This window comes from Dasypus novemcinctus, chromosome 6 (assembly GCF_030445035.2).
Source record: "Dasypus novemcinctus isolate mDasNov1 chromosome 6, mDasNov1.1.hap2, whole genome shotgun sequence".
Lineage (NCBI taxonomy): Eukaryota > Metazoa > Chordata > Mammalia > Cingulata > Dasypodidae > Dasypus > Dasypus novemcinctus.
In genome coordinates, this window is record NC_080678.1 from 24,366,578 (window position 1) to 24,389,179 (window position 22,602).

General features: G+C 34.6%; 2 protein-coding genes across 6 annotated transcripts in view; one reads left to right on the forward strand and one right to left on the reverse strand.

The window, feature by feature from the left end:
- NHLRC2 (NHL repeat containing 2) overlaps nucleotides 1-979 on the reverse strand; it is an 85,862-nt gene extending 84,883 nt beyond the window's left edge. For 2 of the 3 annotated variants that reach the window (XM_071215662.1, XM_071215661.1), the window contains exon 1: nucleotides 558-694. Coding sequence is in view for 1 of the 3 variants with exons in the window: in XM_058298359.1 (XP_058154342.1) it covers nucleotides 558-735 (178 nt within the window). In the remaining 2 variants the exon portion in view is untranslated. Of the gene's footprint in view, nucleotides 1-557 lie in introns of all 3 variants that reach the window. The other variant, XM_058298359.1, reaches the window with a different exon arrangement.
- Nucleotides 563-22,117, forward strand: DCLRE1A (DNA cross-link repair 1A). Of its 3 annotated transcripts, none has more exons than XM_058298358.1 (10): nucleotides 563-1,264; nucleotides 1,798-2,912; nucleotides 4,738-6,420; nucleotides 7,821-7,954; nucleotides 9,009-9,127; nucleotides 12,758-12,898; nucleotides 14,556-14,701; nucleotides 15,519-15,673; nucleotides 20,436-20,577; nucleotides 21,513-22,117. In XM_058298358.1, the coding sequence occupies exons 2-10, from the start codon at nucleotides 2,447-2,449 to the stop codon at nucleotides 21,671-21,673; spliced, it is 3,147 nt and encodes a 1,048-aa protein (XP_058154341.1). In that variant the 5' UTR covers nucleotides 563-1,264; nucleotides 1,798-2,446; the 3' UTR covers nucleotides 21,674-22,117. The 3 variants fall into 3 exon arrangements, with proteins under 3 accessions (XP_058154341.1, XP_058154340.1, XP_058154339.1); XM_058298357.1 differs by lacking the exon at nucleotides 563-1,264 and adding an exon at nucleotides 1,402-1,590; XM_058298356.2 differs by lacking the exon at nucleotides 563-1,264 and adding an exon at nucleotides 1,406-1,640.
- Nucleotides 22,118-22,602: the final 485 nt, after the last annotated feature.

Below are 22,602 nucleotides of genomic sequence, written 5' to 3' on the forward strand. Positions count from 1 at the left end.
GCAAATGTGGGGTCTGTTATAATCCAACTTTGGCTTTTAACGGTGAGGCTCTGGCAAATTCCTTAATCTCCTTGTGCCTCCGTTTCCTCAATTGTAAAACAGCACTAAAACAGTACCTCACTAGTCTTAACAGAGGATTAAATAAGCTAAGATCCCTTACAACTGTGGGTCGCACATAGCAAGTGGTCAATAAATGTTAGCTAGGATGATGTAGAAAGATGATGATAATGCTGGGGAATCCGACATTTCGATCAGGCCAAAAGGAGCCACTAAACATTCACGGAGTATCTACTTAGTTAACATCAGGCCCGGAACTAGACTCGATCCAGAGACGAACAGGCTGGTTCCTTACCCGCCCCCCGAACCCATAGTCTGCCACCGCTTTGGGATGCTTGGGACTTGCGTGAGCGCGAGCCAGGGTTTAGGAAGGCGAAGCCGGAGAGCCTCGTACAACCCCACCTCCCCCACTGCTTTAGGGAAGAGCTTCGTCCCTGAGAAAGGGGAGGTCTCCTGATGGGTCCCACCCAGGGGTCCCCACCCAGAAGCCAGCCCCTCACCTTCCGGAAACTCGGGCACTGACAAGTCCTGCTCCCAGCCGTCCACTTTCTGCAGATACTGGTAAACCAAGCTGTCCTTCTCCTGCTGGGTGACGGCGTCGAGCAAAGCGTACTCCAGGGAGGTCTGAACTGGGAGCAGGCCAGAGAGGCTGCAGCTTCGGGCTCCGGGGGCCGCCATGTTCTCTCTGGTCTCTCCTAAGGCAGCCGCCGGACCCGGTGGATAGCTTCGTTTGGGGAGAGGAGGCGTGTACTGTCCTTTGATTTCAAGACGACACGTTCACCTCACTCTCCACCAGACCCACTCCAGGCTGACACTTGTTTGTGGTTTTTTGTTTTTTTTAAGTATTCAAGGGCCAAAGTCAAACGGTCGCAATTCCCGGGCACGTAATTAAATTATCCTCCCAGACCACTCCGCCCCTTCCAGTTCCTCCGGTCTCATCCGAGCCTGAACATTCGGAGCTCCAGATTCAACATGGAAATAGCATCTGGGACAGCGTTCTAGGACATCTAAGGAACCCATTCCCCTCCCCTTCCACTCGGGAAATGATTGGGCTTTAGAAGAAATTTTAAATAAAATAAAATAAACCATAGGACTTAAGAAGGTACAGATTTCCCCCCATTCGTTTTAACATCCCACTCTTAGACCAGAATCAGCCGATTCGACACAGCGCTGGCCGAGTGAAGCTGTTCCCGCCAAGACAAGAAAGGTAAAGGGGTAGGGATATGCTCAAAGACAAAGGCTTTTGAGGTTGACAGTGTCTAGCTAATGGCTTCGGATTATACATAATACTGTATTTTTGTCCGTCGCGGGAATGCTGAAAGTGCGGGCGCGAATAGATTTTTCAGCCAAGAGGGAGCGGGGCGCCGAGGGGAGCGGAAGCAGCTGGGGTCGCTCCCCTGGCGCGCAAGTGCCGGGTGGGTGGCAGTGAAGATCCAGAGTGGGGTTCTCTTGAGAACCCAGAAGGGGAGGCTCTGATGGCTTTTTTTGAAACGGGCTGGCCCAGCTGCACTCTTGTTCCCTGCTCAGGAAACAGTTAAGACCCCACTCACTGGCTTTTGCAGCTTCCACAGTCCAAAGAGAAGGTAGAGCGGTGGGAGGCATCAGGCAGGTCGACCTCCGTTTTGAGACTGGCGGAGGGAGGACTGGCCACTTTCGGGGCAGACCTCATTTGGTTGGAGTTAGGAGTGTAGCCTCAGTGCAAGCACGACTTCACATATTCGAATTTTGTTCACTGTGCAGTGTTTGGGCGTTGCTGATGGAAGAAGATGCTGGACTGACCCGGGAAACGAAAGTTGTTGAATATCCAGGAGTCACGGATAAGAACACTGAAGTTTTTTGCTGTGCACACATCTCTGCTTTTTACCCTTTTTGTTGTGACTGGTGTTACCAGTGAGCTAGGATAGCCATTTAGTGTTTGGAACACTTGCAGAGCTAGTTGCCCAGGGGCTCGTTGGGTTTGTGAATGATTTGGGCAGTTGTCCTGTTGAAAGAACTGACTACCTGAATGACAATTTCACAGATCTCGTTCTAGGATTAAGCTTTTGAACCTGTACTTCCCATTATATTGATTTTTATTTTTATAAATTATGACCTCGTAAAAATACACAGTGGGAAACTTCTCAGACTCTACCCCTGTGGTAGGTTTTTAAAATGTTATTGTAGTGTAAATGGAGCAGGTAAAAGCGTTCTCAAGTATAAGGTTTGTAGTTTTATATTCATTACCAGAGCCTTAGGCTTCTGATGGTTAGTGGTTTTTTGTTTTGTTTTTTTTTTTTTTTACTTTTGTTTCTTTCTCAGAAAAACAATTCCATTTAAACTTTTGGTAACAAGAAATGGACTCTCAGTTTTCTTCAGATTAGTGCTTCTTTAATGATACAACTATTTTGCCATGTTAGACGACACTGTTTTGGAGGAAGACATCTGGGAATACAAATCCTTAAGAAAACCCAAACTGGTACATCTAAATAATTACTCTGAAAATATTCCAGAATCCGTTGAAAAAGCAATAGATGGAAAATACCTTTCAAAACGAAGCAAAAATAAAAAGAGAACTGTTGAAGCTAAACAGAAGGCAAAGGGTCATGAAATGTACCTTGGAGAAACAGGTAGTCAGACTCCTATAGAGTCTGGTCAGAGTTCAAGTTGTGGAGATAGTATTCAGCAGTCCCAAGACAAGGAGACCACTCCAGCAAAGCACTGTAGAACTAACAGAAACAAACAAGTATCCCCCAAAATCCGTCCAGTTTATAGTGGATACTGCCCAAGCTGCCAGATGCCTTTTTCCTTATTAATAGGTCAAACACCTCGATGGCATGTTTTTGAATGTTTGGATTCTCTACCAGTTTCTGAAACAGGTAAGATTATATAAAAGATAGTGATCTCTAAATAGTGTAAAAGGCCTGTATTTCAGTTCAGCAAAACAAACAAGGCAAGTAATCAACCAAAAGAGAGATGAGACTGTGACTTACCAGTCAATGGCATAGTTCTAAAGGTCTCAAACTTGAAAACAGCTTAAATTCATTTCCATTTTTTAATAAAAGCCCCTAAACACTTTAGTTATTTTTCTTATGTGTTAATTAAGCAACTACTATGCTAGATACTTTACTTTGTTTACTCACAAGGACAAAGGCGTAAAGGTTTCTTAAAAATTCTCATTTTGCCACTTTAACTTACCCATTTCTTTTATGAAACTATATAGAAAAGTACGATTATAGTCTTAATTTCTAAATATGGTGATGCATTGATTGTGTTAATGTACAGGAAAGAAGCTGGGAAAGTTCTGGTTTATTAAATAATAATAAAAATGTGAATGATAATTGAAACAATGCTATCTTTTTATTATCTTTAAAAACATATAGTGTCTTATTTAACGTGTAGAAAACCCTTGGAATATATGGAGAATGGGTTTTACATTGTATTATATCTTTTGAAGTTATCGTGTATTCTCAAAGAATTAGAATTGAGTAAAATAAAAAATAATACTCACTATGGCTTTCATGTTAACTATGATTCTGAAGACATTCTACTATAAATCTATAGTTATATAGTTAAAATCCTGCATGAAGATACAAATGAGATCCTCTTTTTTTTTTTTTTTCGACATTTGTCATTAGACTTTCTTAGAAAAGTATAGCAAGTGAAAACCCCACCAATTTTCACTTTTAAATTGCTTTGAAATTATGGTGAACACCTCAGGGTGAAATGTCTTCTAGATAAAACTATCTCAAAAAAGATGTTCTTTTGGTTTTTCACTAACTGAACTCCTTTGAACAGAATTTAAAATGGACCCATCTTGAATTGAATTCCATTCTATAACAAGTACTTTCATGAGGCAGTTTTAAGATTTTAAGCAATGAAGTCTGGATAAAATTTTACATTTGTAAAATTAATATATTGTAGTGGTACAAAATAGTTTTAAATTATATTTACAAAAGCTTCAAAAAAAAAAAAGCAGTGAAGTCTGATTTAAGTGACTTTTTTCAGGGTGGGGGGAGTCATTTTTGATGAACATACGCATGGACATGCCAAGATGATTTATAGAATATTCCTAAGTCATAATTTTATGATGAGGAATAGTTTCCACATTACTTAAACCTTATTATTACCCTGTATATCAAATTGAATTTCAAGTCTTAGACTCTCAAATGTTCAGTGCATGACAGCTATAACTAATTGTATTAAAATTGTCATGAATATTAATATAATGGGACCTAATTTATTACTATAGTTATAAATCTTTCTTGCATGATTAGATAAAAATTGGTAGTCTTGAAAATATTATTTTAGTTCTCTGAGAGTTATACCGGTTCACTTTACTCGTTATTGCCTAAGCAATAGTGACCTAGTGAAACCAATGGTATCAGTTTGTAGCACCTGTTTAAGAAATACTCTGCAAGCATGACATGCATTTTGAGGAGCTTCCATTTGTGGGAGTTAGCAAAGAAAAACGTGTTACTGTTAAAAAAAAATTGGGAGGGAAAGGTAAATTGAAAAGAAATATAAAAGTATTTGTCTTTATAAATAGCACTTAGCAAAAGCACTGGATTAATTATTGACATTTTTTGTTGATCTTTTGATTCTTGCTGTTGTCAAAATAGGGTTAATTTATAGTGCTAATGGTGCCAAAGTTTACTGTATGTTTTGATTCTTTAATGCCTTTTTCTTTATTAAAATTTTCAGAGTGTCCTGATGGTCTTTTTTGTACCTCAACAATGCCTTCTCATTACAAGAGATACACTCACCTCCTGCTAGCTCAAAATAGGGCTAGTAATGACTCTTTCAACAGCCCATCACAACCAACAGGTGGTAGTTTTAATGGTTCCAGTGAAACTAATTCAGGCTTTCCTTGTAGCCTTGAGAAAAAATGGTCTCCAAATCTGAAACAAAGTGAGAACAGAAAAAATGTTTCAACTGATCCCCTCTTGATGACACAGTGCCCAAGAAAATCTCAATCTCCAACTGAAACCAATAAAAAGATTTCCTTTTCTACCAATACCCAGAAGTCCCAACGAGCTCTACAATTTACAGAGTTTGTTAATAATGAGAAACTGGTAGGAGGTGGTTTACCTTTTGCTGATCAAGAGTTAGACAGCCAAAACAACTTGGAACACATCAATTTGCTACTGCCAGAAAATGACTTTAGCAACTGTGAAATTTCTTATTCTCCCCTACAAAGTGATGAAGAAACGTATGATACAGATGACAAGCTGGATGATTCACAACAGGAGCTGTTTTTTACTGAAAGCTCAAAAGATGGCAGCCTAGAGGAAGATGACAACAGCTCTACTTTGTTAAAAAATCACCATGTTCCCTCACTGAGGGACCTTGAAAATACCTCCTCCAAAGTGAATAGCTTCTTAACTAAGGATAAATACAATGAAGAATTGTATAAGTACCGCACTGTAAATGATTTGCCTCAACACATTTCCCAGAATAAAGAGAGTATTAGTTCGTGTGATGATCCAGCATATACTGATTATCATTTTCTATTGTTTCCACCTGCATTAGCAGGGGGTCTTCCTTCTAATTACCAGGCCACTAAAGCAAAACCTAATGAGCCAAAATTTCATTCATCTCAATCAAATAAACAAAAACAGGTAATTGAAGAATCACCTTTTTCCAATCAAGTCTCTCCTTTTGAAATGTCAAAACCTGTTGAAAAATGGGGAGAAGAGTATCTTTTTTCCCATCCAACCCAAAGTAAAATTACAAAATTATCAACTAACTTCAATGCTAAGAATAGTACTAATCCAGTACATTTCTGCAGAAAGGCATTAGATGGTATGCTAGACAGAAAAGTTTCTGTTTTAAATATAGAAAATGTTTCTAGTATATTTACTGCTGCTGAACCTTTGAATATATTGCAGTCTGCTCCTAAGTGTAATGCTAGACCTCCTTCTACTAAAGTAATGAAGCAAATGGATATAGGTGTGTATTTTGGACTACCACCCAAGAGAAAAGAAGAAAAATTACAGAGAGAAAGCCCATTAAAGGGGATGAACTTAAATCCAGTTCTAAGTCCTAATGAAAAGAGGTCTCGGCAGTGTAAGAGGAAAGCAGAGAAATCTTTAAGTGATTTAGAATTTGATACAACGAATGTAAATGAGAGATGGCTTTCTAGTGAAAGGGCACAGCATCAAAGGAAGAGGCTTAAAAAGTTAAATTCACTACAGGAAGGAGCGCATCAGAAGAAGTCAAATCAACTTAATAATACAGAATCTGCAACAGTCAATTTAAGTAAAGACAAAGTCTTCTTGAAATCAGCTGATAGCAAGCTGCAGAGAGAGAGTACAAAAATTCCAGAATCTTCTAATGCAGGAGAATTAAGAAAAAAGACATGTCCATTCTATAAGAAAATACCTGGTAAGTTGAAATATCTCTATATAATGTATTTACAGGACACTATGTTTTTTTTGTGTGTGTACATGTATGTATGTATGTATATAACATTTTTGTATGTTTCCTTTACTTTTCATGATACTTCATGGGCCTCTAACATAGATTCCTCTCCCAACCCCTATTTTGTCTTTTTGCTCTATTTCAGAATTGGACATATTTTATGTTCACGGTACTGTGCTTGTTAGGTAGATATTACATGTTATAAAAGATTGGTGACAGTAATAAGGATCAAGCTTAATATGGAAGGAAGAAAGGTGTCTCTAAGTAACTATAATAAAAGGCACTCAAGCACCTATGAAAATACAAAATGCTAAGGCGCTTCAAAGAAAGGAAATGTCACACATACATCATGACAAATGCCAAATATTTTTAAACCATATTGGAACTATTTTTTCTTGCTTTTTCATATTCTTGTTATTTCTCATGCCTTCATAAATGACTTAGTAGAAAAATGTTCAATGAAATGGATTTTACTATTGAAGAGATCAATAACTGCTCTTTGAACAAAGTAGACTAAACCAACCAAAAATTCTTAGTTTCAGAAAGACTTGTAAAAATGCTTTATTGATGTTCTAGATCTAAAATTTGTTCAAAATAGTTTTGTAGAGAATAGCATTTATGAACATCATAGTACCCGTTGTATTCTTAATAGTTTGCTTAATTCTTTGTACTTTTAGTAAGTTTAAAACTAGTATATCATGTGTTGATAAGCCTCAATACAATTATGAAATTATGCTTATTTACTTGCGTATCACAGCTCACTTGATTATATCACGTTTTAGATCAGTGTTTCTCAAACCTTTTTCATTTTGCTCCCCTATGGAGCCTTTTTAAGCATTTTTTCCTATTTTTCCTGTTTCCCTCAAGTCCCTACTCTACAATGAAGTAGAAGTGCTACATAGACCCTTTTATCTGTTATTGTACTGTGGCCCTCTAAATCATTGTAATATCTAAAAATTTTCTAGCCCTCAATAATTTTTTCTCCTGGAGAGCCTATCAATATCACTGTTCTTGGGAATTTATGTTTTAGAGGAAAGTGAGCGTTCTCCTTTAGCTGAAGTAAGGATTTTAGGGGCTCAATAAGAATCCTGTAAATATTAGGTAAAACAAATAAATAATTGGCTTGTAGTTTAACATTTTGATTTATTTGGTGCGGTTACTCAAAGACAGGGATATTTAGTAGATGCTTACAAAACTTATTCACATCTCTAGTATCAGTTTTTGCTGAAATTATGTGATTTAAGTTTTTCAATAAATTATAAAGTTAAATTGGAAGAAAGAGGGTTCAATACTTAAAATCAAATTAGGCCTCTTTTTCTGTGTGACCTCTTGCTCAACCTGCTGTTTTGGTATTTTCGTTGCAGGAACTGGCTTTACAGTTGATGCCTTTCAGTATGGTTTGGTTGACGGTTGCACAGCATATTTTCTCACACATTTTCACTCTGATCATTATGCTGGATTGTCTAAATCCTTCACATTTCCAGTTTATTGTAGTGAGGTAAGTCTTAATATTCTAAACCTTGTAGAATGCTGTGAATTTTTAAGCAACTTGATTAAAAAAGTAAACAATTTAAATGGTTAGAGCTATTATTCTCAGAGAAAAAATGAGAGAACAGATTCCAGATAAAGGTTCTAAAATTAAATGAGTTAATGACAACAGTTACAATTGATTTTCCTTAAAAATGTGCTTTATTATATGGGAACAGTAAATTGTTTCATGATGTACTGAGAAAACTAACTTACATTGTGTAAACATTTATTGGGTGCCTAAAAAGACACACAAGGCAAAATACCTAACCTCAAGGAGCTTATAGCTTCTAGGGAAAACAGATTCATGAATAATATAACAATAGGTCTGTATTGTAATAGAAAAATGCACAGAATGCCCAGGACTAGGGAGAAGAGAGTGCTTTACTCTAACCAGGATTAAGTTAAGGTTTCATGGAGAGATTCCTTGAACTGATTATTAAAAAGTGACATCTGAATGCCTGTTACTGAGCGCTTTAGCTATAATCTGATTTAATCCTCACAGCATTCTTGAATTATCTTCTTTTTATTAATGAAGCACAGGACTTATAGAGGTTAACTAATGTGCTCCAAGTTACAAAGCTAGTAACAGTGAAGCCAGACTTTGAATGCAGGTCTGTTTGAGTCCAGACAGAGGAAGAGAGAGCATTCCAAATGCAAAGGCACAGGCACTAAGAGATATACCCAATCCAGGCACTTCATATAGTTCACAACAGCTTGGACACAAGATAGGGAATAACAGAAGACAAATTTATAGGAGAAGTGGTAATGGGCCAGATCACAGGGGTTTTGTATCCCATGCTGGGGATGATGAACTTTTCATAGTTAGAGTCAGCGGCAGTTTTTAAGCAGAGACCTCATAGTTTTAGAAAGATTATCTTCCTGGATTGTGGAAGACAATCTTCATATTACTTGAATCTAAGTGGGAAAACAGGGAGGATATTAAGATGTGTTATTCTAAACTAGATAGGAAATACTTGTTTAGTGTTTTACTGTATCAGCAATAAGCACATCCTGTTTTACAGATAACTGGCAGTTTGTTGAGAAGCAAGCTTCATGTGCAAGAACAATATATCCATCCATTACCAATGGACACTGAATGTATAGTGAATGGTATCAAAGTTGTTTTGCTTGATGCCAATCAGTAAGTATTAAAGTCACTATAATAGACTATTTTTAAAATACAAGGAAAATACATTGGCGTCATTATTTTTAAAGTTTGTATTGGAAGTAATATGCTTGGGGAGCAGATGTAGCTCAGTGGTTGAACTACTTCCTGTTTTTGAAGTCCTGGGTTCAATTCCCAGTCCCTCAAAAAAATAATAATAATATGCTTGATATTTCTTAGAACTTTAGTAAAACATTTTTCTTCTTTTTGGAAAAAAATATATGCCCAATTACAGAATCAGATGTTAGACAGAAAGATCCTCTAAATGTTATCTTACCCATTCTTTTTATCTACTTTAAATTGCTATGCTTGACATATGAAACTCCATCTTCTTTGTTAAAAAGTACTTTAACATGTTGCTGTTGTTCTTCATAAGATAACCTTTTGCTGTATTCTTTATGGCAAAGAATATATAATCCATTCAGATATTAAAGGGTTCTTTTTCCCTTTTATTAATAACTAAGAAATCCTCCAGGCTTTTGGTACTAAAGTCTTGGGAGATTTTTTGGGAAGCGTTTTCTACTTTTACTTTTCCCTTATTTTTTAACTGTCAGCATTCATACTTCCAAACTACAGCTATCAGTCATGCTTCTTTTTAATTTTTATGGAATGTTAGTACTATAATGTACCATAGAGTACATAGACATTTAAAGAAAGAATTAAGACTAAAATTTAGGTCTCCTAAATTCCAAGCCAGTACTATTTCTTTGGATTGCTTTTCTTCAAGTTATTTTCTGCTAATTTTGCAGCTGTTTTTCTTAATTGCCAATTTTGACAACCTGAGTTATGAATTTTTTAGTAGTTTTAATAAGGCATAATTTATATAAACAAAATGTGTCAATTTTCAGTGTTTGCTAAATTTTGACAAAAGTATGTACCCATGGAACAACTATCACAATAAAAATCTAGAACATTTTCCCTACCCCAAGAGGTTCCCTTATGCTCCTCCCCAGTCTATCCCCAACCCCACTTCTGGCCCCAGGCAATCTTGATCACTGTTTTTTGTTTTTTCTACTTTAAAAAAAAAATGTATTGAAATATATCACTCATACATAAATGTTCATAAACAATAAGTGTATAATAGTTGTGAACTTACAAAACAAACATATATAACGTCAAACAAACATAAATAACATCTCACCATACCACCAGTAACTTGCATTGTTGTTAAACTTTTTTAACTAATGAATAAAGAGCATTGTCAAAATATTACTACTAAACAAAGTAGTTTTCCCCTAAACTGATTATTATTATCTTTATATCATTTATATATGAACATACATAAACAATTAAGTGGATAGTAAAAGTTGTGACCTTACGAAGCAAACATGCAGAACACCATACAGAGGTCTCATCCATCAACCCTCCACCAAACCTTGCATTGTCATGAGAGGTATGTTATAAACTATGAAAGAACACTGTCAAAGTCTTACTTCTAATCATAGTCCTTATCTTACATTTGGTGTGTTTTTCCCGCAACCCACCCTATTATTATTTTTTAAATATATTTTTTTATGATGGAAGTTGTAAACTTACAAAACAATCATGCACATGTGCAGAATTCTCAAACAACACCCCTCCATTTGCTACAGATAAAGTAATATCATCTGATTGTTACCATGTCCATAGTGTACATTTGGCTCACATTTTCCATACTGCCTCAGTATCAACACAGTACATCTTTTGCATAGATGCAAGAATATTATATTATTACTACTAACCACAGACGGTAGGTCACTCCAGCTGCATTTTCCCCATGCTTCTCTACATTCCCTTTGAACACTGTTTTTTATCCCTGTTGATTAGATATGTCTCTTTTAGGGGTTTGTGTAAATAGGATACCAAAGTATGTCCTTGTTTGTGACTGGCTTCTGTCATACAGCATGTTTTTGAAATTTGGCCCTGCTGTCATATGTGTCACCAGGTTCTTTTTTTTACTGAGTGATAGTCCATGGTATGAATTCACTACAACTTGTTAATCCATTTACCTGACGGTGGGCAATTTATTTTTGTTACTTTACCTTGTTACTCTTCTTTAATTCTGGATGATTTTTTGTAGATTCCTGAGAATTTGCTATATGTATGATCATGTCATCTGCAAAAAAAAAAAGACAGTTTTGCTTTACTTTTTCCTTTCCCTTAAGAGTGCTTTTCTTTTCTTTTTTCTTTATTGTTCTGGCTCAGATCTTCAGTGCAATGTTAAACAGTGGTGAGAGCTGTCTTTCTCCATTACGTATGATATTAGCAGAAGATTTTTTATAGATGACTTTTATTGGTTTAAGGAAGTACCCTTTTATTCTTAGTTTGTTGAGAGTTTGTGTTTATGAATGATTGGTACATTTTGTCAAACACTTCCTCTGCATCTGTTAAAATGGTCTTATAATTTTTCTCCTTTCTAATGTAAACATGGTAATTATGATGGATTTTTGAATATTAAACCAGCCTTGCATTGCTGGGATAAAGCTGACTTGGTTATAATGTACTCTTTTAAAATATATTTTACATATGTAGTTGAATTTGATATGCTGATATTTTGTTAAGTATTTTTCTGTCTGTTTTCATAATGGATATTTGTATTCTTGGGGGGGGGAAGTTGTGTGTTTTTTGGTAATGGTTTTGTCAAATTTTGGTATCAGGATGATGCTGGCCTTATGAAGTGTTTCCTCCTTTATTTTCTGAACAATGTTTTATAGAATTCTCAGTAAAGTCAGTGGGGCCTGAATCTTTTGTTGGCTGGGGAGGTGGGGGTGGGCAGAGGGGGAGAGTGAAAGGGGAAGGTTCTTAATTACAAATTTAACTATATATTTCCTGTGTTAGAATTCAAAACGTAAGTTCCATGTGCTCTTGGCAGTTACTGCCAAACCCCATTGTATCAGGGGTATCCAAGACTACCCTCAGTCTCAATTATTCACTAGAAGGGCTTACAGGACTCAGAAAAACCGTGATACTCATTGTTAGAATTTATTATGAAGAAAGGTACAAATTAAAATCAGCAAAGGGAAAAGGGCACATGGGGCAAAATCTAGAAGAAACTATGTGCAAGCTTTCATGTGTCCTCTACCAGTGGAATTGTACATGCGCTCAGTTCTCCCAGTAACAATATGAGATAATACAAGGAAACTCACCTGAGCCTTGGTGTCAGGGTTTCTATTGGGAGTCAGTCACCTAGGCATGCAGTGCCTGTATTAGACCTCAACTACTCAAACTCCAGCTCCCCAGAGCAAAGATAGGCTTTCACTGTAGATGACATTGTTAGCATAAATTGTCTAATCGAACTACTGCTACATGGCCCAAGGCCTCAGGCATACAAAAACATTTTTACCAAGCAGAATATTCCAAGGGCCCAGAAGCTGGACAAACACCAGTCCTTTCTTGGGAATGTGCAGGGTTTGAAAAACCCAGACCTACTGAGTTAACCCTTTGTTACACACTCATTTTTTAATGATGTAAATTTCCTTCAGTTAAAGTACTGTGCTTCCTTTGGTATGAGGCCATGTCACTATGGTAGGTAATAAAATGTATTAATTTAATGATACTGAAAACGATATTCTTCATTTTGGTGCTTTTCCTGTGTTGAGAATATTCTTTTGAAATGTTTATGTTCAGCTGTCCAGGTGCTGTTATGATCCTTTTTTATCTTCCTAATGGAACTGTCATATTACATACTGGAGACTTCAGAGCAGATCCTACCATGGAACGTTCCCTTCTTGCAGGCCAGAAAGTCCACATGCTTTACTTAGATACAACGTAAGAGAAGCTTTACTTATGTGCTTCTTTTTCCTGCAGACAGTATATGCTCTGTAAATTATGAATAATTTGAGCATTTTTTATTTGCTTAGGTAAACAAAGTGATGATTTGTTGCCAGTTATCATTTTAAGGCTGTTTACAAGGAAAATGCTATTTGAAAACAATATTCCTGTTTAAGGGCAAATTTGGGATTACCTGTTTTAACTGTTTATAGCTTAATCTTCTGTAATTTATTTTTGAAAATATGGTTTATGTAAGAATCTTGCTACTGAAACAAGGAAGAAAAATTGGGGGCAAACGTCAGGAAAACCCTTTTTTAGGTTTTACATTCAAAGTATCCATGTAACTATTAAGTATAATTGTGAAGGGGAAAGAGAGACCAAAATGTGATTCTGCCTCTGAGGCTCAAAATTACACTTGTTCTTTTCTCAAAAAGGTAATATATAAGTGACAGCTTTGAATTCCTGAGCTATAAATTATAATGGCATAAATCATTATCTTTTTATTATATATTGAAGTGGCTCATCAATTTGTTAGAAATTAATTATGGTAAATACTTCAACTTGTTTCAAGAAGAGAGTTTGGATGGCATATTTATTAAATGATGACTTTTCCACATCTAGTGTTTTAGCATTGCAGCTAATTTTTCTATTATTTCTATTTTAAGTATCAGATAAATTAAGAAAATAAGTTTAAAAAGTTTTTGTTATGCAATTGTATTCTACACACAATCCTGAATTTTTTAACTCTTTTCTGATTGCTAACCCACAAAAACAATTTTGAAAATTGGGAAAAATACATTTCCTTGGTTTTTGCTCTTTATTTTATGACTTTTTAAATAAAAGATACTTAGTTGTCATCTCAAATATATGTTGATAGCAATCTCATTATTTTTTCACTGGGTATTAGTGTCTTGAGATAGATCCAACTGGGTCTGTTGTATTCCTATATACTATGTTAGAAAGATTTCTGTATCCTAAAAAGAGAAGGTATCGACCATATGAATATTAACTGTTTGATTTCAAATTGCTTCATTAAATTCACATTTAGTTTCCTTTTTTAATAATTTTTTTTTACTAAAACAATTCTTCAGTCCAAATATAATCCTGATAAACAGTATTTTCTTTTTTTTTTTTTTTTTTAATTTTTTTATTTTTTATTGACTTTGTAATAATATTACATTAAAAATATATATGTGAGGTCCCATTCAACCCCACCCCCCCACCCCCCCTCTCCCCCCCCCCCCACCAACACTCGTTCCCATCATCATGACACATCCATTGGATTTGGTAACAGTATTTTCTTTGATAGTGATTAGGAGTTTAAAAAATATATATTGATGTTTATAATTAGTTCATGAGTGAAATAGCTGTTGACTAGAACTACTTTTTGAGAAGAAAAATATCTTTCAAAATACAGTTTCATTATTTGAGGGTGATAAAAGATATAATGAAAACTTAAAATTCCTTCATAAAATGTCAATAACTGACAACAAATATTTTAACCACAGGCAGCAAATAAATTGCAGTGCTCTTAATGTATAATACTGTTGTCATATATAATTTTGCTAAAGCTTGTTTTCTAAAACAGCATCCAACTTCCTCTTACGATTTTCTTAATTGTTCTTTTATTAAGTACTAATTTTCCATATTACAGATATTGCAGCCCAGAATACTCCTTTCCATCTCAGCAAGAAGTTATTCAGTTCGCCATCAACACTGCCTTTGAGGCTGTAACTTTAAACCCACGTACTCTTGTTGTCTGTGGCACTTATTCCATTGGAAAAGAGAAAGTCTTCCTAGGTGAGTGGTAGCTGTATCTAATGTACATTAATATATTATAAAGATCAGATTCTTTTTGCATAGCGCCCTTTCAATCTCTTTTCTTTCAATTTATATTTATTTCCTGAAGTGGTTCACTATTATCTTGGAAGTTGAAGGACAATTTGGTAGAGTTTGACACCTTGAAACTTCGAAAGGTTTAACCAAATAGAAATATTTGATAAGTGTGTTTATGGGAGCTTTATATCTACAAGGTGTTTATAGAATTGTCCATGTTACATTAGTATTTTAATAAACTGTGAAAGATAGCATAGTTGTATTGCTGTGTTCTTTGAGAATAGCTGTCAGTTCATTATTTTAGAGAACAGTTATAATTTTTGTTCCTAAATGATTTCTGGATGTGTAATTGTGTAGTTTGCCTTATAGTAATATAGTATTATTTTGCAAAGTATTTTCCATTTCTTTTTATTCTTCTGAAACCTTCTTAAGCATGATTTCATATGTTAAACATTAAGATATGAAGTGATAAAGGCAGGATTTTAACTCTCCAAATTTGATCCTTTCCCTTGTTGTACCCCTTTCTTTTGAGATTTTTTTGGAATTTATAAAATTAAGTCTATGACTTTTTCACAATTTTTTCCACACAGCTTACCAACAGAATTATTAAGCCTTTCTGAAATGTAGCAAAAATTTGTGAATGTTTTAGATTTCTTTTTATTTGATAAATTCTAGTTTTAAATTTTGATGAGTTATAACTTTATTATTTTTTTATAAACTCTAGTTTGTTTGGTTGTGTTTTTTTTTTTTTAACTATTCTAACCTTTTCCTTTGCCTATAGCCATTGCTGATGTTTTGGGTTCTAAAGTGGGCATGGTCCAAGAAAAGTATAAAACATTACGTTGCCTCAATATACCAGAAGTTAATTCCCTTATCACCACAGACATGGACAGAGCATTAGTTCACCTTCTCCCAATGATGCAAATTAATTTTAAGGTAAGTGTTCAAAAGGTATATCTTTTAGGATCAACTGGAAAGGGTAATTTGATGACTGTAAACTGGAATCCCATTTTATCTGCATTTAACTTAAAAGCATCCAATTAGAGTAGAGTCACCTATAGTCAAAATTGCCGTTTAGAAAATATTTTTTTGGTGTGTAGCTCTGTAGAGTAATTAATATACTCAACAGGAGTTTAGGAACTAAAGAACTAGTATAAGGGAAGAAACAAAAATGAAAATTTTTAATCTGCAACTATCTGGTCATTCAAGCCTTCTGCCTTTGAAATTGTTTTCCAGTTCTTTCTGGATGAGTGGGGAAATGAGTGGGGAGTCCTAAGGAGTTCTTCCTTTTCTTTAGGGTCTACTCCATTCTGTATTAATATTAAGCCTCTATAATATTAATATATGTTGAAAGATTTACTTTTGAGGATTAAATGAAATAATAATGGAAGTGCATCCTAAGAGGAAGTTAAGTTCTAGCACTAGTTCAGTGGTATGAAGTGAGATATTTACCATGTGACCTCACTGTAATTTGGGGGTTTGTCAGATTTGTTCATTTTCCATATACTGATATTCTGTCACCTGGCAATGAAATGCATCAAACTTGTGTATTAAAAACAATTCAAGGAAGTGGATGTGGCTCAGATGGTTGAGCACCTGCTTCCTACATGGGAGGTCCTGGTTTCAGTTACCAGTGCCTCCTTAAAAACAAACAAACAAACAACCAGCAAAACAAACAAATACCAACTCAGGGCAGCCCACATAGGAGGTTCCAAGTTCAATTCCTGGCCCCTGGTACCCCAAAAAGCAAACAAAAAACAATTCAAAATACAACGCTCAAAAAGCATATTTTCACTTCTGTTATAATGTTCATGAAATAACTTTTATGAAGCTTTTTGAAATAGCTTCAGATTCAGACTCCTATATCTGATTTATAAATAATAACCCTTATATGTGTGAAAAAATGAGTCTTTTAGGTCTACCCCTTGAGTAAGGAAATTCTCTGGTATAACTATTTCATTTCTTCATGGGATTAAGGTAAGATTTTTATGGTATATTTTTGTAAATATGTAATTCATAACAAAATTTGGGATAATCAAGTCGGAATTTCTCCTTTAGTGTTTAAGACAACCTTGCAAACATACTTAAAATTTGGGAGGTATCCAGTCTGTGTGGGAATGAATATTGATATCCTGAGGAGAGTATGACATATTTTTATTATTTTTATTTCAAATTTTATTTCCAGTAACCTAGTTTATATTTGAACAACTTCTCCATTTCAGAGGATAAGGCAAGGAAAGGTAGAGGAGTCATGGGTATTGTGGAAACAAAAGAACTAGAATTTTTCAAGAGTCTACAGAAGTGCCTTATGCTGCAGAGATGTCAAATAAAGACACAATTTGCCATTTAGAACATCTTTGGTAACCTGAACAAGAACTGCTTCAGCGAAGAGTTGAAGGGGGAAGCCAGGTTGTAGAGGACGAAGGAATGAATGAGAAGACATTTCTATAAAGATATTCAAATAGCCAAGAAGCACATAAAAAAAAGTTCAACATCATTAGCCACTATGGAAATGCAAATCAAAACCACACTGAGAAGCCAACTTCATACCCACTAGGATGGCTATAATAAAAAAGATCAATGATAGGTATTGGTAAGAATATAAAAATGTGGAACCCTCACTGATTGCTGGTGGGATTGAAAAACTGTTTGGCAGTTCCTTAAAAAATCAAACATGGAGTAACCATATGACCCAGCAATTGCACTCAAAAATTTGTACACAAATGTTCATAGGAGCATTATTCATAAAAGCCCCAAAGTGGAAACAACCCAAATGACCATTAACTGATGAATGGATAAACAAAATTTAATATATGCTTACAATGGAATATTATTTTATTATATGAATAAAATATGCAATATGAATGAACCTGAAAACATTATGCGAAGGGAAAGAAGCCAGATATAAAACAACATATGTTGTATGATTCCATTTATATGAAATGTTGGTTACAAGTAAATCTATAGAGACAGAAAGTAGATTAGTGGTAGCCAGGGTTAGGAAAGGAGGTAATGGAGAGTGACTGCTAGTGGGTATGGATTTCTTTTTCGAGTGATGACAGTGTTTTGGAATTATATAGTGGTGATGTTTGTACAACTTTGTGAAAATACTAAAAAAACACTGAACTGTGTACTTTTTTTAACTGTACGCTTAAAAAAACAAAAAACCAGGAGTTACCTGCCTTGAAGACAAAAAAAAAATGAGTGTGAGTTGAGGAAATAGACAAAGGAAACATAAGAGCATAGCTGTGACGAGAAGCCAAATACATGGATGTGTACAAATAGGAGTTGGTTGGTTTGCTTTTTAACCATAAGAGATGAAGATTTTTATATTATGAGGGAAAGGAGTCTGTGGATAGGGAGAAATAGAAGATACATGAGAGAAAGGACTAACTGACAAGGTTTATGAGAAGGCATCTAGGGCACAGGTAGAGGGAATTTATAAACCTTCATCAGGAAGAGGTCGTGTGTTCCTCTCCAATAACCTGCTTGCCACCTACAGCTTTTATAGTCTGTTTTTTCTGATACACACTGCTTTCTTTTTCAAATCATGCATTTACAAATCCAAATGTATACAGGAATTAAGTCCTCATAGATCTGCAAACTCAAGATTGATGTTTTATACAGGAATTCAAATTGGTTTTAATGACACAACAAAATGTTCCTTCTCCACCTTTTGATAATATTTGTTTTTTTGAGTCTAGCATCCTTGAAAAAAAGGAATGATCTGGGCTCATTAAGTCTGTGTTTTTCTGGGTTTGTCATCTCTTTTTAATGTTGCCTTCAGCAGCATTTCCCTTTCCTCCATTAAAGTGATCAGCTATTGAGAACATTTTTGAAGATTTCTTATCTTCAGAACACAGACAGAGCAGAAACTGATGATTACTGTAATGCTATATTTCAGTTAGTATTTATAGCCAATTTTTACCAGCCCAAAATAGTTTAATTGCTTCAAAGCTAATGACTTTTTGTGAAAATGTCAACTCAATGGAATTTTCAGGGTTTCCACAGCATACCTTTAAAGTCCTATAAATAATACCATTCATGCTATTTAGTTCAACTCCTGAATTCATAGAAAAAACAATTCTAGTGGCACATGCATTTTTCTCACAAACTGGTTACCAATGAACAGAGAAAGGGACAAGTCATAGATCAGGGGTTTTGTGTTGAATAAATCATTTTTAATAAAATTCCTCATGAGAATAGTTATAAAATTGTGTTTAATGGATGCCTAGTGACTGGTTTATGTGATAATATTATGTTTTTGTTTGGGGCATAGGTTAATGTTTTTGTGGTAAGTTTGTCTCATGAAAAACAGAGATTACTTCTCATTTAATTCTCCTGAATATTTTTACAGAGTCAAATAGGAAAGGATAGGTTTGATGAACTATATTAAAAGTTAGATTCCGTTTATGGTACTATATGTATAATTGCTCTAAGCTTCAGTTTTCTATTATTTCTTTTTAGTGTGAGGACAAGGGAAGAAGGATTTGTAATTGATCAAATAACGTATTATTTAGCAAGACAAAAACTAGAAAATTTGTAGAGCTAGAAATATAGTATTGGCAACACAGTTACGTATCCATAACTTAAGGGCTTTTTTGGTAGTTGGCAAGAAATATGACTATTCAATGGTAAGGATTTCTGTTTTGACTTTAATAAAAGATTGTTTAATAAGAGAAATCAAAGGATCGTTATCAGTTCAGTGAAATACAAATGTCTGTTAAAAAATTGTTCGGCCTGACACTAGAATGGATATTGATTGAAAGAGTAAATAGGTAGATGGATGAATAGTTTTGTCCTATGATTTCTTCAGAATTGTATGCTAGCATCTTTTAAAACACTTTAGTATTTCATAGTATATATGAGTAAGAAAGAAAAGAACACTTTAGGAAATCCTATTAGACATTGTATGCACTTTAGATGTTTTATTATTTTATATAAAGCTATCATTTTATTCTAAATTTACATTAAACTGTAAGTTTTGATTTTGATCAAATTATTACATGTTCTGTATTTGTCAGGCCATTATTATATTTAACTGTATTCTCTTACCTTTAAAGATTAAACGATGACTTTAATTTGGAGAAGTTCTCTTCTACTCAAGATTAATAAGGGAAGCATATTATTTCTAGTTGTTACAGCAGGAAAACTTTTAAAATTATTCTAGTTCATGATTAAAAGATGAAAAGGGATAAACACCTGAGAAGAGTGCTACTGTGTAAATGTAGGCCATTCTTATAAAATTATATCAGTGTCTCAACCCATCAATCTTCTATTGGTATAATTAGTATAGAAGCATGAAGATATCTTTGGATTGATGTTTACCAATGTTAATATTAGTATCTCTCCATAGTGGGATTTGGAGAGTTCTGTTTTAATAGCTATCTAAGTTATAATTAGTTTATATATAATTATATTTTAAAGCCTCGGTTTCCTATTATTTCCTTTTCGTGTGAGGACATCCTACTTTTTTTCAGGCTGCTGTTAAGCTTATTTAACTTCAGATAAGTAAAGGGAAGAAGATTCTTTTTTTTTCCTAGTGATTTCCTTTTTTAGAAGCACTGTACTAGGTTGTTGCAAGCCAATGCCTAACTAATGAAAATTCCCCGTGACTGTGCCAATGAAACATCTTTAATTATCCTGTTTAATTCTGAATAATCCATCTTTGAATCAATATACTATTTTTATTTAACAGGGTTTACAGAGTCATTTGAAGAAGTGTGGTGGGAAATATGATCAGATTTTGGCGTTTCGACCTACAGGATGGACACATTCTAACAAGTTAACAAGTATAGCAGATATTATTCCCCAGACTAAAGGAAACATATCAATATATGGTATAATTATTAATTTTCTCACATTAAGTTTGTAATTATTTTACGTCTTTGAGAAGAGCTATAAATTAAGATTCAAGAAAAATGTGAAGAGTCTAACAGTATTCACATTTTAAATTTCTCTTTGTACTCATATAACTTTATATGAGTTTTATGCATATTTCTTCCAGGACTTTTCTGAAATCCATAGCTGAGCAAAGTGTCTAAAGGGAAGCATTGTCTAAAAAGAAGAAAAGCCTAATTATAAATAGGAATCTCTAGAAATGCTTATTATTAAATACATATAATATTAAGAATATTTTAATGTTTTAATCCTTATCCATGAAAGATTTTACCATGCATTCTTTTTTTTTTTTTAAGATTTATTTATTTATTTCTCTCCCCTTCTCTCCCCCGCCCCAGTTGTCTGTTCTCTGTGTCTGTTTGCTGCATCGTCTTTGTCCGCTTCTGTTGTTGTCAGTGGCATGGGAATCTATGTTTCCTTTTGTTGCGTCATCTTGTTGTGTCAGTTCTCCATGTGTGCAGTGCCATTCCTGGGCAGGCTTAACTTTCTTTCACACTGGGTGGCTCTCCTTACGGGGCACACTCCTTGTGCATGGGGCTCCCCTGCGCGGGGACACCCCTGCATAGCACCGCACTCCTTGCGCATATCAGCACTGCGCATGGGCCAGCTCCACACAGGTCAGGGAGGCCCAGGGTTTGAACTGCGGGCCTCCCATGTGGTAGACGGACGCCCTAACCACTGGACCAAGTCCGCTTCCCACCATGCATTCTTAACAAGAACAAAACACCAAGGAATTTTTGGCAAAAATACTCTGAATTGCTTTACTTTTCTCTTTTAATTTATTTTGGCCTTGTACATTTTTTTAAATTAGTTTGATTTTTAGTATATAATTTGAAAATTTGCCTTATATTAATTTGGAACTTTTCCATTGCAGGAATTCCTTATAGTGAACACAGCAGCTACCTAGAAATGAAACGTTTTGTCCAGTGGCTGAAGCCCGAGAAAATCATTCCTACTGTAAATGTTGGCACCTTGAAAAGTAGGAACACAATGAAGAAATATTTTAAAGAGTGGAAATTGGAAGCCGGATATTGATGTAGTATTAAAGGACTCAGAAGTAATAAAGTATCTTAGGTGTAGCTTGTTAGTAGTTCAATCTTTAGTAATATGAAATATACATTATTTGTAAAACTTTGTGAAGGTCAATCATATAGCTTAGTTTTTCAGTTACATTTGAATAATATATTTGTGATGCTGAATGCCTCTCAGTGTCATCATTGATAACTAAGACTGGATCTCCCTTGTATCCTTAATTTTTGCCACTACCTCTGAGGCAGTTATTTTCTGCATCAAGCCTTAAGGGATGAAACAAAGGCATGTCGAGGAACCAAAAGGATTCATGATAATGAATAAACTAGATTGAAAGCATTATATTTAAGTAACTGTGTATCTTTAAAATTATTTAATTTGGAGCATAATTTTATGAGTTGAAACTTTAATATGAAATGTATACTTAAATAAAAAATCTGAAATTTGCAATAGTCTCCTTTGGTTTTTAGGATTTGTAACTGTGATGTTCATGCATTTTCATAAAATCTCAAAGAAAATAATTCAACATTTGAGTTTGAAAAAAGATGATTCAAAGAATCTACAAGATAATCAACCAGTAAAGGATGCAGAAAAGTTTGCATAAACAATGTTTATCCGAACTGTTTACTCAAGACATCAGATAACTAAAAATTTAGATTGTAATTTTTTTACAGTGAAATTATAATCTATACCTCTTGATCTCTCCAACATAGATTAAATATTTGATCCAAAGTGAAAATTTTGGGCCAGTCCATGTTAAAATATGTTTATAGAGTCTGAGAAAAAGGCCAGTATAATGGATATAGGCATGTTGTGTATGAGCATTCTTGTAATAACTCTAGCATGAAATTAATTTGGGAATTTCTTAATAAATACTTTCATAGGAAATTATTTTCAATATAACCACTTAAGTCACCAGAAAGTTAATATTCTCA